Source organism: Melanotaenia boesemani, chromosome 1 (assembly GCF_017639745.1).
Source record: "Melanotaenia boesemani isolate fMelBoe1 chromosome 1, fMelBoe1.pri, whole genome shotgun sequence".
In the NCBI taxonomy this organism is placed as follows: Eukaryota; Metazoa; Chordata; class Actinopteri; order Atheriniformes; family Melanotaeniidae; genus Melanotaenia; species Melanotaenia boesemani.
In genome coordinates this window covers 18,023,430-18,043,802 of record NC_055682.1, presented here as the reverse complement: position 1 = coordinate 18,043,802, position 20,373 = coordinate 18,023,430, and the positions used below count along the sequence as shown (strand labels likewise).

Genomic DNA, 20,373 nt, shown 5'->3' with positions numbered 1-20,373 from the left:
TACTGAGAAAACAGCTCCTTTAGGCTCTTTTTCTGATCAAGTTGCATATTTTTATAACTGTTATTGAATTAATTTTAATTGAAGAGGTTTTTCTTGCCTTCTGACTGTCGGGACATTTTAATTTTTGAGGTTTATTTTTCATTTCGTTTGCATCACATGATCCTTATCAACAATCTTAATTTGCTAAAAAAAAGAAAAAGCAATGGGGCAAGAGCAACAACTTTAGTTTGACTAATTTGATTTTAGGTTAAAAAGTTCACCTTGTCAATGTGGAAGAAAGAATGATAATTGGGGGCAAAAAAAGATCTATTTGAACCTGTAATTAGTAGATTGATAAGTGAGTCTGCCCTAGCCTCAAACACAAGTGAGACAGCAACTTAAAAATAGATTAATAAAAATAAATGATTGAAGAAAACTGGCATTAGACTGGACACATACCCTAGTGTCCTGGGTAAAGTTTTTTTTTGTTTGTTTGTTTGTTTGTTTGTTTTTTACTTTTGTGGGAAAACCTATTACATCAGGGTAAATTATCTATTATGAACCTCAAATGTGGAGTTCTGCTTTTAAATTTACAGCCTGTTATTACATAATTATTGTCTGATTCTGTTATTTGAGTTTATATAAAGGGTCATGAGTTGCTCTGTGGTTGATCTGCAAACTTCAGATTTACACTTAAATCCATATTAAATTTAAAATCTGTGTTCATGTCCAGACAGTGTGACGAGAAAGCTCACACAGTCATGCCTAAGGCTGCCTAGTCATCTGCCACCATCTCACACTGTATTTACTGACCATTTGGGACTTCAGGGACTCTATGCAACAGCACTTTTGCAGCTGTCGTGCAGGCTGATCACAGTGCTGTAAATCAGAGATTTGAACTGAAAGCTTCCAAGTTACGAGCCTCCACTTCCTCTGCAGACTGCTGCAGTCTTTTATATCAGAGGGTCAGTAATAGAGCTAAAACTCTTGACCCCTCCGTTTCTGGGTGCCCACAAGTACTTAAGCAGATAAAGATTATATTCATCACATCAACATTTTAGTATGGGGTCAGGAAAGGGCTTTTACATAAAAAAATTGGAAAAACTATTTTGTTTTAAAGCCTGCTGATATGAGTTTTCCAGGGATGATGACCTTGACTGACTGTGTATTTTAAGTTGGCTTACACTGGGTTTTACAGCAAGGTATTTACAGTGGTGGGTGGTTACAGTGGAAGCCTAAACACTGACAGAATAGCCTGGCAAACTGGAAAATAAAATAAAATAAATTAAAAGGAGGAAGGGTAATTTTTCTTTTTCTTGCAACAGTAGAAGTTTGTAGCCTGATTGTCCAGTTCAGAAATCAACAGCCTTCTCTGCATCATGAAATCTTTACAGTCTAAATGAACAAGAAAAAGAAACTGTGTTGTTTCTCCTTTCTTTGTAGATATCAGAAGAAAATCTGGAAGTGAGGGACAATCATGAAATGTGAACATCTGTGCCGACATGTGTTCCATATATACGTTGTATTGAAGGTCAGTGCTTTATGCTTCTTGTGTGCTATATTTTGCTGAGCATAAAGGGGCTACCATTTGCAGGGTTGCAGTGCATGCAAAATTTCAGGTCACTACCACGGGGAACCAATAATGCCTTTGGCTAAACAACAAGATGCAAATATATCCATTCAAATTCACACCACTCCATACCCATCCAAACTTACACAAACACTCACACGCAGTCTCATCTTAGAAACACCAAGCTGAAGAATTAAAATGCATTGCATTCATTTAGTTTGTAAATAAATCACAGTCCTGGGGCAATATTTGATCTTAAACCAGTTTGGATCTATATTTTTCTTGTTGCTTCTCTTGTTGACTAAGAAAGGAGTTTTATCCAGCATGTTTTTGATTGTTTAAAAAACAAACTTTCGTGCTTACCCTTGCTGTTGTTTGGCAGCTTCTCAGTCCAGTGACAGGCCCAAGATTACCCCTTTCACCCACGCAGTCATAAAGATAAGGGCAGACAGGCAGCAGCCTCCATTCCAGGCTGTTGTGCAGACGAAGGTTAGTGAGAGTTAGCAGATCTATGCATTGATATGTCACACCTAAAGCTACAGAGTTTACATAGTTAACTGGTGTTTACCTGGTAAGATGAGAAAACAGATAAGTATGTGAGCTGCAAAGTTATATAGAAACCACTTAGAGCCACATAAGCACATTCAGTTCAATTTTAGCCTGTTAAGCTAGTGGGGCAACCCAAATCTCATCCATCCTAACCCTAACCCTGTCTGTGACACTACACATAGAACAAGGAAATTAGCACAAATGCAGCGCTTACTTTCAGTGTGAGGTATGGTGACAGAGGGGTGATTATTTACGGGCTGCGTTACTTTCTGAGGACCTGAGCTCTGAGTCACCAACCAAGCCTGATAATTAATTCCACACTCCACAGAAATATTATTAAGCTGCACTACTAAATGACAGATGTACAGCATGAAGCACATTGTCAACTCTTTTGATGGGGTCATTAGGAAATTATGGTTCATTATTTTCAAAAGAAATGACATCTTTATGTAAATAAATCGCAACGTTTTATGCTCAGCAGTTTATTTTCTCTTAATGCCAGTTTGTTTGACCATTAAATGGTGAGTGGCAGAGAAAAGAGGAGCAGTGGTTTGATTTACTGGTGTGTAATCAGGCTGTTTGTTGTTTTCTGCCTTGTCTTTGTTTGTCCCAGAGCTCAACTTCCTGTAGATACAAGAGGTAGAGTGGGGGAGATATACTGGGATCTGACAGTAAGAGATAACTTGCTTCTATTTATAACAGCAGGTACTAGTAACTCATGACGTAGGACTCTTGTTATCAATATTTATGGAACAAAGATTAAGACAGAATAATGATACACACAGCCCTGACTGGATCCATCCTGGCTTAATAGTTGTCATTACATCGTAGAGGAGGAAAGTGTTTATAGACTTAAAGTTTAAGGCTGGGCCCTCTGCTTTTTTGTAATGATTCTAGAGACCAGACGGGGCCCAAATATGATTAGCAGATGTAAACAGGGAAGTATGATGACTGCAGTGTTAAAATGACTTAAACAATACTTGTTTTTTGGTTTTCTTTTTTCATGATTCATTTGTGCACTTGTCACTGGTGGAGGTGGAGTTCATTTTCACGCTTTCATTGATAGACTGTTGGCAGGAATCACATCTCAAAGACACTTTGTGTTGTGTACAACACAAGTTTTAATAAAGCAGCCACTAAAGCAAGTGCTGTAGAGCACACTTTTACGTTGTGTGTCCAGTAGTATCTATACCAGTCTCAGTGTTTCAGACCACATCCATATTTATCTCAAGATGCACCCTGTTGGCCATACATTTCAAAAACACCCCCTTTGCCAAAATATCTTGCACTCAAACGCTTAAAAGTTCCAAGAGTAAGCTCAAAAGAGGTGAAGTACGCTGGCAGACCATGGAGCAAAATGCCATGCAGTCATATGCAGCTCAGGGGATGGAGTGATTGATCTGTGACCTCGGACTCAGCCATAAGATATTATGGCGAAGAGTGCGGGGGAGGGCATGGATAGTGGAAAAAGGACGAGCATGAGTCAGTAACAGAGTCTGCGAAAAGCTGTGGGAGCAGAGGAAGTGTTAACAACATCACAAGTAGGAGCAAGTCAAGTTACCACGTCAGGAAACAAAAAGGCATGAGAGTAGGATGATGGTAGGAGCCCAAGATGTGACTGGACACATACATTCTGATCACTTCATCATGCAAGGCAAATGAAGGAAGTTCTTCTTAAAGCTGTCCACACTCAGCTGGAATGCGTTACCTCTGTCTTTATGTTGCTGCCTTTTATTAGTAGCCTATAATGAGTAGCTGGCTGTGTGAAAAGCTTTCAGAGTGAGCTCAAGGATAATAAGCTATGTGACTCTCATGTCCAGCACTTGTTGCAGGCTCACAAAAAGCTGCATCTTTCTTGGCAAGCAATGTTTAAAATTCAACAAAAGGACACTCATTTTAGCTGATTATGCCATCTTGTGTCTTTGAGGCAGAAATGTATTAATACACACTCCAATGAAAGTAAGTTTTTTGGCAAGTACCTCTACAAGTGTGATGACAGTACATGCACAGTCATGCTAGATAAGAATCAATACAGTATTTGCCAAGAAAAGATTTTTGAATGTGTCAAAAGTTTGGAACAATATTGACAAGTGTCACTGACCACACAGAAACTTGCATAATTTTTTCCATTAGGGGGCAAAAAACTTCAATCAATCTTATATGATGAAAAAATGGTAAGTGTTGCCCCACCTTCAGTCCTCTGGATCTTTTGCTTCCTTGTGAGGAACCAGACGAACCAAAGTGACAGGTCTGAGTGACTTTCAACTACCTAAACAACTATGATGATCTGTAAGCCAAGTCCGAAGACTTGTCATATTTATGCCATTGCGTTTTTCCAGGTGCACACCCACAGGTTCCAAAAACACGCCACCCATGCTGCGTAATTTCCATAAACTATTCCGAAAAAAAAAGTAATTTATACCACAAGAATGACACTTTCCTTACACACAAAGTTTGGGATGCTGGCAAAGATTCAGGCAAAATATCACCTATTACTCATGTTACTTAGTACATTTGGGGCTTCACTTGCAAGCACGGCGCTTCGTCACTGCATAACAATCAGATGGCTGAGTGTTGGCAGTGCAACTGATGGAATTTTACTGAAAACAGATTTCGCCTTTGATCTTCATATTACTGATCGAAAAGTATCATACCTGACTTTAAACGCTTTGGACACTTCTCTCGGTGAAATTGTGCTCGTGGAGGACGTGGAATAACTTTTTGATTTGTTTTACATCAGTCCGGAGAAGGAAAAAATACGCAGCACTCCCAGCAAAATTTGACAGTGTAAGTATATATATGAAAGAGTCGGGTCCAGCAAGAGAGGAAAAAATTAGAGAAAAGAAAAGAAAAAAACAAAGAGAAAGGGGGTGGTGTTTTTGCGCAGCAACAAGTTCCTGGAGAACTTGACAAGCAGACATAGGGGCGCTATAAATGTTTGTTTTGTAAAGCCAACCTGCTGTGTATTGTCCGTGTTGGACAAATCTAAATGACTGGTTGTGCGTGTGCGTAATAGGCCTTTGGCCCTTCGCCAAATAAGGAGTTTACGGTCTATAACAAACAAACACGTGAATATGTCAGAAGTTGCATGTCCGTCATTGTTCCTCGATGCGGATTTAAAGATTTGAAGTAGGGAAAGAGCCATCAGCCAGGAACTCGTATCCCCACAAACTTGTACCGCCGTCGCTCATTTCAATCACGTAAGACCCTTAATGGCGTTGTCCGGGAGAGGGTGTTACGTATATCTGTACAAGCTTTACTGACAAGCCAGGATTGTTGTTATTTGTCTTAACTGTAGAGCCACCAAGGTGTTGCCTAAGAGAGTTTAAGCACGCCGATATTGCAAAGGGTTATTAGATTCATAAGTCAGCGAAGTGGTGGGCGATCTACTGAGCACAGCAGAAGTTCTCATATGATGACTTCAAACAAGACACATTACCTACCAGCATCTGTTGGAGTGAGTGGATATTAAGACACTTCTATCTCCAGGACAGCGTAGGGGAAAATGGTAAGTAGCAATGGAAAACACACAGCAGATAAGGGATGATTACAAGTATAGTCGTGCTTGTTGTTTAGTCTGGCAACGCATTGCTGGAAGGGTTGGACTCAGAGGTTACTTGACAAACTCAGTATCGAGACCCATGTCTGGTGAGGCTGATGTTGACAAAGCTTGTGTGAAAAAGATTGTGTGGCATTTATCTGCTCAGGATATGCCGGTTCAGTAAAAGGGGTAAGGAAATATTACATTGTATCTGCGCGCAATGTGTGGATGTGATGTAGGCTATACACTGCTTTGGAGGGCTGTTTGTTGGCAGTGAGGGCTTTATGTTTTATGCATGTATGTATGTTCTTTTTGAGTGCGCTGCTCCTGTTTTAAAAAATAAGCAACATGTGCCACTTACCTGAGACATTTGTCATAAGCATGTGGAACGATAGGGATCAGTATGAGCCGTCGGCAGTAATTTGGCGTGAGAGTGTTGCCTTTTAAGGCGACCGTACACTGAATTGAACCGGCGTTTGTCATATAGGTGCAGTTATCTGAAAGGAAATGTCCGACCGATATGTGATCAAATATTTACAGGACTGGTTTGGCAAGGGGTGGGAAAATACACGTGACAAGGGGAAGTAACATAGTTAAATAAAATGAGGAAAAAAAGAGAAAAGCAGTTTAAAGTGGGCACTCAAACAAAAGTATAGATATTTTCTTGCCCCCTCATATAGTTACCCTGGCTGTGTTATGCTTTCAGCACGTTGGACAGAGGCACCGGAGTCGTGCATGGACTAAAACGCCGAGTGGACGCCAACTCTCTTTCTCTCTTTTCCCAGTCCCCCTTTGCCAAACCTGGGATTGTTTTTTCAACTTTTGGTAAGCTTATTCTCAAGGAGCCTGTGGTCTGTAAACGGAAAATAAACGGGATTCTAAAGAGGGAAAAAGAAAATAAAAAAAATGGGGAAAGGTTGCCATTAAAAGAGCTTGTGCTTTAAAATGTAGGGTTTTTTTCTAGAGCACTGTGAAAGTTGAAATGTTAGGGCGTCTGGTCTTTGCACAGCACATTCTCGGTACCTATAAGCCCCCCCACACTGCGTTAAACTTTGGGACATGCAAGTCTTGGTCGCGGAGATCTAACCACGCACATAGTGGTTGTCAGCCCCTTGTTAAGGTAAGAGCACAATCCATTGTTTTCATGTCAGTCTTTTTTTTCCTGCCGTTCTAACGGGCTTCTGGCTTTTCTCAAATCAACTTCGGTTTTAAACTACAACATGCAGCCTTTCGCCTTGACAGTGTGTTAATTGTGGACATCACTAACCGAGAGAACTCCGAAATGAGATCCGATCCAGGTGACCAATATACCTCCTAAACCATTTATATATTTTTACTCAGTAAAATTAGGCTTATGTTTTAAAATGATTGACGAGTGCACATTCATAAAAGGCTTTGTCTCGTGTTTTAACTGGAACCCGTTGTCGTACCGAAAAAGAGCTTTTTGAAGCGTTTTTGGAGTTCCCGAACACTGCCTGCTGCAACATAATTTGCGTAATCGTTGCGTTGTGCCTAATCATGCTCTCAATATGGGACTTAAGACGCTGCAGTGATCCTTCTAGCACGAACTGGAGTAGAATGCAGGTGCATATCATAAAATAGTCTGGTAACACATCTATCTATCTATCTATCTATCTATCTATCTATCTATCTATCTATCTATCTATCTATCTATCTATTTTTGCTTTTTTTCACGTCTATTTTGTTTGGTCTGCTGCATTCATGTTTTGACTTGATGTCAAACCCTCTGGATTTTGTTATCGACCAAAAATAGCCCTACTCTTTTACCCCCCCCCCCCCCCCCCCCCCCCCCCCCCCCCCCCCCCCCCCCCCCCCCCCCCCCCGCATCCCCCCCCCCCCGCCCCCCATCCCCTCCCGTCATCGCCACCAAATCACTTGTGTTTTTACTACGACCGCTCCACCGTTTCATTCATAAGGTGCTTTTCACTTCACCTGCTACCCTACCCCCCTCTTTTGTCCGTACACGGCTCTGTGTCGACCTGTCAAACACAGCCTACCAGTGAATTAAAAAAAAAAAGAAAGAAAAAAACGGAGGGAGTAGAAAAGAAAAATTAATTAATTCGCAATCTCTTTGACTCGCGAGTCTCCTTTTACAGTATACAAATTGCCACATTATTCCTGCGTAAAAAATTACAATAAAGATGGGCGTGGTCAAAGTGCATCCACTGACAGATGTTATGGCTAAATGTTATGCTGAGAGATGAGATGGCATGATATGCAATTGTTCAGGAAGCAACACTTCTATTTCTTTTTTTTTTCTTTTGTTACCTTTAAAACGGGACACGTGTAAAATCACTCATCGAGCCAATTAAAATACAGACGAACCATCACTCAAAACTGATTAGAGATTTTGTTCCTCTGCTCTATTGAAAGGAATTATAGCTTTAAAAAAAATCGTCTCGCACGGATGCATAAGCTGTGGATATTGTTTATTTCTCCCCTTCTTTCCCCTCCACATCCCTCCCTCTCCCCCGCTTTCTCACTCATCTTTTTTTCTTCTTCTTCTTTGGTCAAAGATTTTTTTTAAATTTCTGATCCAAGACGAAGCAATTGTATAAAAATCACAGCAACAGAAGAGAAAAGCCCCCTAACGCCCACTGGTAGTCCTGTTTTAATCTAGATTTCTCATGCATGGTGCTTCTTCAAATAAATGTGAATGTATCCAGTAAATTCCTAATTGCATTTGAATTATGGGACTTTTCCACTGGCGTTTTCGGTAATTTTTGCCCAGCAATGTAATGTGCGTAAATCGGCTTCTACATATTACAGCCTATTACTCCTCATTTTATGAGACACTGAAACCAAAATAGATCATATTATAAGGCTGCTCGACATTCATAAAAACGCTTATTTATTGAAGGCTGCGACGCAACTGTGATAGCTATGTATCAGGCTTCAATTTACCAAGAAGCCGTTCACTGAACAAATTATGGGCAATGAATAATTTATCTAATGAATCGGTAAAGGTTTTAGTTTGCATATGATCAAGGAAATTGTTACACTTTAAAAAAAATTTAGCCTGCTGAATGAGATGTTTAATTCCTTTTTATTGCATCATCTTCATCGGCTATACTTATTTATAAATTTAACATTTTCTCAACAGAATGTCTATTTTCTGGCTATGTAGCAGAATTTTTATTTTATTTATTTATTGTTTTTTTCACTGAGACGTGGGATTATGGTGTGGGCGTGGGCGTGTTGGGTGGAGGAGGAGGGATGAGTGGAGGCGGGTTAGGAGGGGTCTGTGGGGTGGCACGACACACTTTGTATGTATGAAGGTTTTTTTTATAGCACTTTTCTGCAATGTACGTCAGCGGATCAGTCCATAAATGGGGTTGCGTGCGCCTGTGTGCGGGCGTGCGGCCGCGTGCGCTCGCGCCTGCGTGCGTGCTTCTCCGCGTGTGTTATCTTTACCGAGAATCTCCCCTCTCTCTCTCTCTCTCTCTCTCTCTCTCTCTCTCTCTCTCTCTCTGCCTCCCTCCATCTCTCTGTGCACTCTCAGCTCTGCAGAGTTGGGGTGGGCGTCAATAACAAACCTGATGGTAGGTTTCACTGCAAAGAAATCAAATTAAATTCTTTCGGCCTGACAACGAAAATATGTAAATAAATAAGTGAAATGCGTTGCGCATTAATATAAACAGCATTAATAATGAGTTGTTTTATGTAGCTTTTTTTTGGGGGGGGGGGGGGGGGGTTGCGTGTATTCATGATGCAAATTTTGGCCTTTATCTGTTGTTTCTTCAGGATTTTTTTCCTTTGTTTTTTTATTGCGATCAATTTATGCTCTCTGTGGCCTAAATGTGGGTTTCTTTTTCTTTATTTTTTAATATCGGAAGAATCTATTTAGATTATTTGTTGAAAAAAAGGCGGAATGTGTTTTCCCACTTTGCCACAAACCTTTTCATTCATGAAATCCTGCATTTAATCCAAGATAAAGTTTGATACCAATAATAAATAGGCTATTGATTATTTTTGGGCGGAAATCTCGGCTCAGAGCTGAGCGGACGTCACGATATATTTAGAGCGAAAATTAATCATCTTGATCATTATGGAAATGTAGGCTATATCGGCGCCGCAGTCGCGGTCGGTGCCGCCACTGCTTTAGTCACCACGCCATCATCTTCATCACTATCACCTTCATCCAATTAACAAGCTTGTTCAAACAAGTTCTGGCAGGAGGCGACGCTTTGAACCTTATTCCGAACCTTTAGTTATTCGTCATTCAGTGGCGTGATTGCTGTTATAAACCCACGATAAGTTATTAATACACCGTGGATGTAGTTGAGATATCTTATGTCGGACCACTGCGGGACGAGAATTCACGATGCTGTGTGTGTGTGTGTGAGAGAGAGAGAGAGTGTGCGCGCGCGCGTGTGTGAGAGAAGGTGGCGTTCATCATTCAGGAGGATTTCTCAGCATGTGAAAATGCAGCACGTCCACTGGATTGAAGCAACTCCTGCAAGCATTAAATAATATCTTTGTGCTTCCTGAGTGTCAGAAACATTAAAGTGCTTGAGACTACCTGAATCTAAATCTAAAGATTTACTTAAATCTATAAAATACTGAACTCTGAACCTGTAGTTGCAAATGGTGGCAGGATGTGTCATATCAAGCTAAGGGTATAAGCCACTGTTTTGGTTCTCTACAGCCTCCTTTGACTAGCAAATCACTCCCACCCTCCCTCCCTTTCTCTTTCTCTTAGTTATATGAATTCATGGCAAACATTTCAGATTGAATTGGCAAGACTGTAGTATTTTCATTCATGCAAACCATATTGATTGGACAGGAAGAGGGACAGCCAGACAGGGACTCAGCATGCTGGAGTGGTTTGCTGTTTATGCCTATAGAAGTATATATGAGGCGTAGAAGACTAGTCTGTTATGGGTGCCTCATGATTACATTAAAGGTTATTGTCATCACAGGAGGGATGACATTAACTCCTCACTCTGATTAAAGACAGACCTACACTGAGTTTACCAGTTTGAGAGTTATTTCAGCTGTTCTCTAGCTCACTCTCTCAACTCCTTTGACGTCATCCAACCTCATACAAAATGTTTTCTCAGTTGACTTGTTTGCTCCTTGAGCAGGAATGCAATTCCACTTTGATCAAAATACCCTTGTCGCCTCCCTTTATCCCCTGTGAAAATGACATTTCACAAAATGTCATTTCGTCCAAGTTACATGGCCCTTCTCTTGTGCAAGGAGACATAATTCTACCTGTTAAATGAAGCTTTCAGCAGTGTGGACCTGTCAGCGTCGTGCTGCATTTTGGTGAGAGAAGCCTTGAAAGGTTATACAAGTTTGCTGGGTTTTCAGTTCTTGGGTTTGTTTCTTCTTTCTGCTGCACGAACAAGGTTGGGAGATGTGAGGAGAGGACTACCCAGCTGGTGAAACCTGTACAAATTTGCTATGGAACATGCAAAGACAGAAGATTTCACTCCACAAAGTCAGAGCTGAGAAAGCTTACACCTTAAGAAGTCTTAAACCTCAGTTCAGATTAAATAGTGGGTTTGTATGTTTCAGAATGACTCCTGGTTGCCTTATAACAGGTTGAGGCTGTCAAGCCTCTGTTTGATCCTCAACTGGGTGAGTCAAAAGATGCTCACAACTCCTTTTACTCCCAGGTATTAGACATTTCATTACTTTCATTCAGAAATTCAGCCTCTCACATGCAAGCCAGAAGACTTCTCTTGATGTGCCACCTTTAGTTGTGCTGCATTTGCAGAAATGAGACACCATGTTGTTGTTTTTACTCCTCTAATGAGATGCCAAGTGATTTATTTATGAATTACTTGTTTGGAACAGCCCCCATGTGCAGTGTGGATATTTTTTTTTTATCCTCTTTGGAGTCATGTCGCTCAGTGATTGCTGATGCAACTCTTTGTCATCCAGAGTTTGCCCTTACCTCCTGTGAGCCTTTGGGGAGGGCTATATCTATCTTGGCATGTCCCCGGGTGTGTTGGAGGTGGGAGTGACTCATTAAGCAGGTGTGAGCATCCACTCCCATACTGCTGCATGCCAAACAAGAGCTCTCTGGCTCATAAGCACATGCAGAGAAAGAATCATGATGGCAATATAGCAAACGCATCACAATAAATCTTTGCACTGGACCAGGGCCAAGTCAGAGGGATAATGAGCTGCTATTCCTCCATTATGCACACTCTTGTATTCATCAGAGGTGGAATTTCCAAACGTTCATCACCCATTGAAAGATGGGGCCTCCACTGACATCTCTATTTGAATCCTACTTTAAAAAGGGACTGAATTGTTCCCAGTTTGCTTCAGGTGAGGGAAGCATAAAGAAGCAGAGCTGCTCCATTGTCTGAGGCAGTTCATTGTATGTAATTAACCAGGTTTGCTTGGCTGACATTTGGTGATAATAACCTGTGAAAGCTGGTCAGTGCGCTCTAGGGCATCTGCAGGTGTGTGTGTGTGTGTGTTTCCGGGGGGGGGGGGGGTGATGGATCTGTTCTGGTGATGGCCGTCAGAATCAAAAGAAAGAAGAAACTTTATGATCTATCAATGCAGCATGATTATAAGTTATAATGATGACTCAGAGTGACAGCATATGATAGATTGTTGGGTTTTATTAGGATAAAAACTGTTATGAGATGGATTTAACAATGTCAAAACCTCCACAAATCACATATGTATCATTGTTTTGGTTTTTTGTTTTTTTTGTTTTTTGTTTTTTGTTTTTTTTTTTTTACGTTTTGTTTTATTTTTTTACTTTTTTGTTGTTGTTTGTTTATATCCTGATTTCCTCACTTTGTACAGATCTCCACAACAAAGGGTTATACTGACTTTTAATATCTAATTTGCCTTAAATTGACCATCTCTGAATGGCAGGATGTATCATGACTATGGTGGAGACGCGCTGTTACGCAAAACCTTAAAAAAATATGTCTCCTCTGTAGGCTGAGCAACAAATACGGAAGAGCGGAGTCTTCAGTTGTGCTTTGTATATTGCCAGACATTATGGTTTGGACGCAGGCTGAACGGTACGCGGGCAAACAAAAGCGCGTAATGCACACTGGAAGCGCATTAATAGTTTCGCCTCGGGGCTGTTTAAACAGGAGTTTGGTGGCGACCAGTCAGCCAGCGGCAGGTCACATGTTGCAGCGTCATTGTGTAGTAAAGTTACTGTAGTTGCAAAGAGGCTTCTCATTTCAGCTCCAGAGGTCTCTCATCCCGTGCTGCTGCTGCATGTGGCGGCGTTTCGGCATGCGACAACTTCACTTTCAGACGATCTCCAAAGGAGCCGCGCAGCCATGGGAGTGCATTACCTCAGCCATGCAATTTCCAGCATCAATAATTTAATCTATTTGCTCCAAAGCTGAAGAGATATCCTGAAGCTTTTGTCGGGAGAGTGCAGAGAGGAAAATACCGCTTAAGTAAATTACTCGGGGAGTTGTCCAAAACATCCCAGATGACACCACTGTCCTGTTGAATGGTCTGTTTTAACGACTGGGCAGTAAAAGGTATGTGTCTGTTTTATTTTGACATAACTTGCTTAAACACTTTGGTTTTATTTGATGCTTCTCGAGAAAAAAGACAGCTGGTGTGTGTGTGTGTGTGTGTGTGTGTGTGTGTGTGTGTGTGTGTGTGTGTGTGTGTGTGTGTGTGTGTGTGTGTGTAAGGTGGTGGTAGTGGTGGTGGTGGTGGGGGAAGGGGGGTCTAAAAGTAGCTAGATCAAGTCCAGTTATCTTGCGAGCAGACAGCGCCGCAGCCCGAGAGGGGATATGTGTAACCTTATCCACCCGTTCATTAATAAAAAACGCAGTTATTATGTTGATTGGGTTTCCAGTGGAGAGCACGAGCTCAGGAGATGTAATCTCGTGAAAAACGACTGTTGTTTCATTAGCTACTGGAGCAGATTGAGCAATTATTAGTGTTTTTTTTTTTTTTTTTTTTTTTTTTTTTTTTTTTTGCTTATAAGTTGCCAACAAAGTGTCTGTGTATGAAATCGATCGAATTTGAACATTTCAACTGCGACTTAACATCTTAAATAGCCAAATAAAGTCCTTTCTCGCGGTATTTGTCTGTATTTGCTCATCTAACTTAAGGCCCTCCTCCAAAGTGGAAAAAAAAACTCCATGCTGTTTTATATCATTGTTTCTAGAGAGGAAAAACACTTTGATGAACTCATTAAGACTTTATAGGACACCCGAGACCAAAACGCTCAACTGCGGCCAACTTAGCGCTGTTGGGTTTTGTGCTTGCACTGAATAACTTCACAGCACAAACAACTGATTAAAACATATAAATTAGTGGAAAACTGGCGCGTTTAAGACAGTTTCAAGGATCACAATAATACACAATAATGATTCGTGTTAAATTAATGGTGTACTTTCTGGGAAAAAGAGCCCCTTTGGACTAAGAGTTGAGACTAAATTGCGTCCAACTTTACCCCCAAATCTATCTATCTATCTAACTATCTATCTATCTATCTATCTATCTATCTATCTATCTATCTATCTATCTATCTATCTATCTATCTATCTATCTATCTATCTATCTAGTGTTTCACAGGGGGAGGTAAAGAAAGGGTGGAAAACTCATTATTTCACGGTCTCATGCGCCATCTAGCGTACAGATTTGTGAACTGCAGCGCTGTCCATTTGGAGTCAGAGGCCTGTTGGTGTCTTTTCAGTGGTTGGGTTTCACTGTTCAAGGGTTAAAATGAATTATGGATTTCTTCATAAAGCTTCCACCAGGAAGCTGTGTGCATTAACACTTAAAACTGGATCGATTATGGAGCCTCCTACTAGGGTCAGCTTTGACAGCAGCTATTGTAGCCTTCAAATTGTCCACTGCTGCACACAGAGTAGAAGAAAGCAAGGCAACAACTCATTTGGGTAGCATTAATCACTCAACGGATATTTGAATTCTGGGCTTTCTGTGGCAGGAGCTGGGGTTGGCCTGGAGGCCAGGTATAATCCACAGTGATGCTCATCTATTACTAAACGCGCTCTAAAGCTGTTTCAGATTGAAAACAGATCTCAGGGGAGCAAGCTTCCACATGTGTCAGCCATTACTGCAGACAACTCAATTAAGTCTAAATGGCTTTCTTAAGAGCTCCATTGTGACACAGGAGGGGTATACATTTTGATAATATTTTCTTCTTATTTCTCTCTCTCTCTCTCTCTCTCTCTCTCTCTCTCTCTCTCTCTCTCTCTCTCTCTCTCTTTTTTTTTTTTTTTTTTTTTTTTTTTTAGTTTCCCCCAAAGTGAACAGATGGAATTGTTGGCTTTACACATTGAGCATGACAAAACATGCTGCTAGGTAAATAGTTCTGGCCTCCACTGTTCTTGAGGAATTAAAAAAAGACGGATGCCCACAAGGGAGCAGCGGTGGAGGCAGAAAGTAAATGTTGCACTCATTCCTATTATATAGCAGGCACGCTTAACTCTTCCATCTCTGCTGCTGTTTATATTCCTTTGTAATGGCTTTTAAGATATCATGCATGCAGTTGGTGAAGGGGAAGCCATAAAGTGTGCTGACATGTGCAGGGAGGCTGGGAAACATTACTGAATGTGTAATAATACTAGTCTTTGCTAGTCCTTTCATGCTTTAGAGAAACTTTTCAGCAACTGTCAAAGGAGGCATTTATCACTTTAATCCCCACCTGGCTGAATAAATGCAAGGGTAAGTTACACATCCCTGCCATACAGCAGAGCTCTCCGAGCAGGTGAACAGGTGGTCATCTAGAGATGTCAAAGCCAAACAGTAGCTGGAGTCCACACACTCACCTGCTCCCATTGTTCAGGGCGTTTCAAACTCAAGGATAAAGGCATGTTTGAACCATAGTTATTGCAGGCTTTATTTCCCTCTACTCCATTTTAATAGCTCAGTGCTCAGCGCTTCACATTTAGATGCATTAGATGAAACCTGACCTTTTTTTTATGTACATACCTGGATTTCATTTAAAAGTTTTAATCAGTCTGGGTGGAGGAGGCTTCATTTTACTCAACCAGTTGTCACACAGCTCATCTAGAGGCTCCTCTCTTGCTATATTATTCATCCTCATAATGTTAGCAATCAAGCCTTTTTTTTATGTGGAATTCAAATAAAATGTTTCTTCACTGGATGTATGAAACAAGACCAAACCTAACATTTGTCACATTTAGCCTCTCTAAGATGTAAGCCAGAGATTCTTCGCCAGTCCCACAGCAATTAAATGATTCATTGGCTTTATCACATTTGAACAGGATGTTGATTGAGAGCATAAGCCATATTGATTGTCCTGATGGAAACAGGAAATCACAGAGATAGAAATAAAATCATCTGTCGTTCCCGGTGAGAGGATACCCAGGGGAACAGCATGCAATTGCGCACCGTTGAGTGGCATTACCCCCAGCAACCTCCTCCCCTCCATCCTCTCCCCTGCGGAGACCTGGAAGAGACGTCATCTGTGGTTGTTATGCTGCGAAATGACGCTGGCACTCTCCCCACCCCCTGCTACTGCAATATTACCCCTGTGGTCTGTTACGGAAGATGCAGCACTCTTCGTCTGCACCATTTCCAGCATGAAGTTTGACGCCTAACAGTAATCAGCCCTCTGCCGTCATTTCCCTCATGTGGAAGTGGAACCATTTGAGCGTGATGCTGATAATAATATCAGCCTAAATGCATCCTACACATAAAGCTCGTGACTGGTCTCAATCCCGTAAACCTACATGGCTTTTCTGTGCTGGGAAGCCTCACAGAAAATTCTTGTTCTTGGAACTGAAACATTATTCAAGAGGAGAAATTGGATTTATTAACAATACTCTCTGATAGTTTGATAATCAGCTTTTCATTTTTGGCTTCTGCCCTCATTGTTGTTGTAATTGGTGAGAGGAAAAATTCCCCCATCTCCCTGCAAACACGCACAAGGCAGCCCCTCCTCATACCCTCCCTCTAACACACACACTCACACACTCTGGAGGAGCACGTCACTGAGCTTGGGGAATAAGTGGCTCATTAAGAAGAAGGATGTGATATTCTGAATAGAGACTGTGAGTCTCCCAGCACGTCTATTTTTAGACGAGATATCTCTATGGCACTCACCGTGGTGTCGGTTAATTGCAGCCACAGCCCCAGATACCAATTAAGAATGAAACAAATGTTTTTAAGGTGGAGTTTTGCTCCTCCATACAGGAAAGGTCCTCGTGTCCATTCTGAGGGGAGCCAAGAGTGTGTTTGCGCGCCAAGTTTTCCTGTGTCAGGATGGGACATGCGGAGTGCAGTCAAAGCCTCAGCCAGGCTATTTTTAAATGGGCTCCTCTGGAAAGCAAGATCTAGAGTTTTCTTTTTTTTTTTTTCTTTTTTTTTTTCCACTATGGTTGCTTTTATGTCTCGGGCTGCTGGATATTCACCAATTTATTGATTTGCTGTGAATCTTAGAGCTTCTCAGAGGTAAGGCATGCACATGTGCTCAGGAAAATTCAATGATTAAGGATGTATGTTCAACATTTCAGCAACACCTGGCTCCCTGTGGTGATTTTTTATTTATTTGTTTAAACCCTGGCAGCGTTTTGCTTATTTGTGAGCTTCTCTCCAGAGCCTCAGGGTTGGTACAGTGCAGGGAGGATGACACATCTTTCTGTCATACAGCCTCCTCGTGACATCCTGTTCATTCATCCTGCAGCGCTCTCGCCATCCACCTGCCGAAAACAAACAATCTCCCTCACAAACAAACCCCAGGTTCACATTCACGACCACAAGGTTTAGTGTCAGACCTGTCTAGCAGCACAGACCAGTGATGATGAGTTAATCAGTCTGTCGGTTTACAGTTGACTCTGACATGGTCCAAGCTATAAATTCACCCAGGTGCCAGTTTGATTACTAATTTAGTACAACAACTTAAAATGAATGTAACTATGAAATCTGAAAACATGGAAATCCACTATTTCCTTTCTTAATACAGAACGATGCACAAGAGATTTCAGAACAGGATCATTTGGACCAGTAAAGCCGCACGTGTCTGTAGACCCTATAAATTATACCACACAATTTTGTGAATAATAACAAGCCTGTCAGAGTGTCTTAGCTTCTATTTGTGTCATTTTATCTTTAGTAATAAGCAGTTTCTCTGATGCTCAGCACAGCTTTTGTGCATCACTGCCAACAAATAGAAATCTAAGCCAGACCTCACATAGATTACAGTTTGCAAACAGTTTGAAAACACTGATGACACAGTGCCAATATCAGTTTGATAAAAACATGTTGTGGGTTTTCCAAAGCTACGGGCTCTCTTCTTGGCATGCAAACAAAGAGTAGTGGGTGTGAATAAGAAGGGAGGCTTACACGATGCATTATGGATCAAGAATAGGCTAACTTTGTTAAAAATGCTCTTTGACTTAAAGTTTTGCCTTGTCCCCCCCCTCCCTCCTTCCCCTCTTCTCTCTTTCTCTCCCCCTTCCAGTTCCACCAGGTTAGAAGAGTGATGACCATCCTGTTCCTTACTATGGTTATTTCATACTTTAGTTGCATGAGAGCTGCGCCCCTGAGAGATGCCCCGGGCATGCGGGGCCATCGGACGGAAGGGTACTTGGGCGCTGCTGCGACGGCTGCTCGAGGCCACGGGACTCCACAGAGTGGCGGTGGGCCAGGCCAGCGCGGGGAACTGCCCTCGCTCACGGACACGTTCGAGCAGGTGATAGAGGAGCTGCTGGAGGTGGAGGGAGAGGCGGCGCAGCTGGGACAGGGGGCTGATAAGAGCCAGGGAGGTGGGGGCCCGTCATCTGTGGTCGCCACGGTGAACAAGGATGTCGACCTGTACAACTCGCGGGTGATGATCAGCAACCAAGTGCCTTTGGAGCCGCCGTTGCTCTTTCTTCTGGAGGAATATAAAAACTATCTGGATGCCGCTAATATGTCCATGAGGGTGCGGCGACACTCAGATCCCTCGCGGCGTGGCGAGCTCAGCGTGTGTGACAGTATTAGCCAGTGGGTGACAGCTGTGGATAAAAAGACGGCAATAGACATGTCTGGGCAGACAGTTACCGTCATGGAAAAGGTCCCGGTCCCCAATGGCCAACTGAAGCAATACTTTTATGAGACCAAATGCAACCCCATGGGGTACACAAAGGAGGGCTGCAGAGGAATAGACAAGCGGCATTATAACTCCCAATGCAGGACAACCCAGTCCTACGTGCGAGCGCTCACCATGGATAGCAAAAGGAAGATTGGCTGGCGGTTTATAAGGATAGACACTTCATGTGTATGCACATTGACCATTAAAAGAGGGAGATAGTGTATAAAATGTATAGATTTTATTGAAGAGTTTAAAAAAGAGAATAAAGAGAAAATATCTATTTGTATATATACATAACAGGGTAAATTATTCCGTCAAATGAAAATTTTATGGACTGCATGTAAAAAAAGATGAAGTTTATACAGTAAAAGTGATACTACAGTCTATTTATTGAACATATTCATGACCTTGTAAACAATTAAAAAAAATCTGATCAGTCATTTGCGCCCAGTTTAAATTACTATATCACATTACTCAAGACATTGTGAATTGTTTACGTTGCCAAGAATTAGAAAATGAAGGGAAAAAACAGGCAAGGAATGAGAGGACAGTTCCATCTTCTAAAGCTTGCATGCTGCTTCAATTGTGAATTGAGAAATTCTCCACTAAAGAAAAAAAAAGAAAAAAAAAAAAAGGATATGATGCTGACCATAAAAAAAGAAAAAAAAATCAGTTTACATATTCAGCAGAAGAAATTCCTCTCCAGTAATTTATCTGTTTACTGTTCTAAACTTCTCAAGGTAATGTTGGAATTACATACTATGTCAAGGTGCTGTTGTCAAAGCTTTGCTGTTTATTTTTTTATCCCAACCAGAAGACAAGACATATTTTAAAAGTATATATATATATATATATATATATATATATATATATATATATATATATATATATATATATATATTCATTGACATGTTTCTGGGTTAATATCCATTTTGTATGTTGTGAAGTTGTTTGCAATATTAAACTGAAATATTTGAAGAAATAAAAATGACTATAGGCAACTGAAAAACAAAATCAATGTCGATAAAGTTTCAACAATGCATTTTCAGGCAGGTTAACTTCACTTAGCAAACATGCAGGTGAGGCACATTATTCACACAAGCATGCGCACGGATAATTATCAAAATTATCATCAGCAAAAACAAATTGTTTAATAGCTTTTCAGGCTGCCGCCAAATCCTGGGGTTATACACGGGAGAAAAGAAAAACACAACAGTGCTGTGGGTGTGGATGCTTGAGTTTTTGAGAAGAGAAAAAAGTGGGAAAAATGTTCCCAAACCACTTCCTGCTCTCCACTGGCACTTTACTAAAACCCAACTTTGTGTGCTTTGATTTTTTTTCATTTCAAACCCAGGTGTTCAGAGATTTACTTGATGATCACTCCAGCTGCGCATGTCATCTTTCACAATTACAAGAACTTAACATCACAAGAAACGTGCCTACACAGTCAAGTACAGACTAGTGCAAGTAGGCTTGGCTACACATGAGGCATGCCTGAGTTTGACAGTGATGGATTCAGCCACCCATACATTTGTGTACATTAAAGACATACACCCAACATTTCGTTGTGAGTGAGTGGTAATCCCATCTTTAAATCCTCTTCAAAAGAACAATCATCACAGATTTTATGCAGCTGCACAGTCACTATGATCACAAGGAAAAGCAATTCTCTGAATCTGGGTTAAGACACTA

At 41.2% G+C, this 20,373-nt stretch overlaps 1 protein-coding gene across 8 annotated transcripts; it reads left to right on the top strand.

Moving 5' to 3' along the window:
* Positions 1-4,640: 4,640 nt before the first annotated feature.
* Positions 4,641-19,500, top strand: bdnf (brain-derived neurotrophic factor). 8 transcript variants are annotated; one of them, XM_041983419.1, is made up of 3 exons: positions 4,641-4,885; positions 6,346-6,464; positions 18,070-19,500. In XM_041983419.1, the coding sequence occupies exon 3, from the start codon at positions 18,091-18,093 to the stop codon at positions 18,898-18,900; it is 810 nt and encodes a 269-aa protein (XP_041839353.1). In that variant the 5' UTR covers positions 4,641-4,885; positions 6,346-6,464; positions 18,070-18,090; the 3' UTR covers positions 18,901-19,500. The 8 variants fall into 8 exon arrangements, with proteins under 8 accessions (XP_041839353.1, XP_041839371.1, XP_041839345.1 ...); XM_041983411.1 differs by lacking the exon at positions 4,641-4,885 and adding an exon at positions 5,239-5,606; XM_041983428.1 differs by lacking the exon at positions 4,641-4,885 and adding an exon at positions 5,762-5,828.
* Positions 19,501-20,373: the final 873 nt, after the last annotated feature.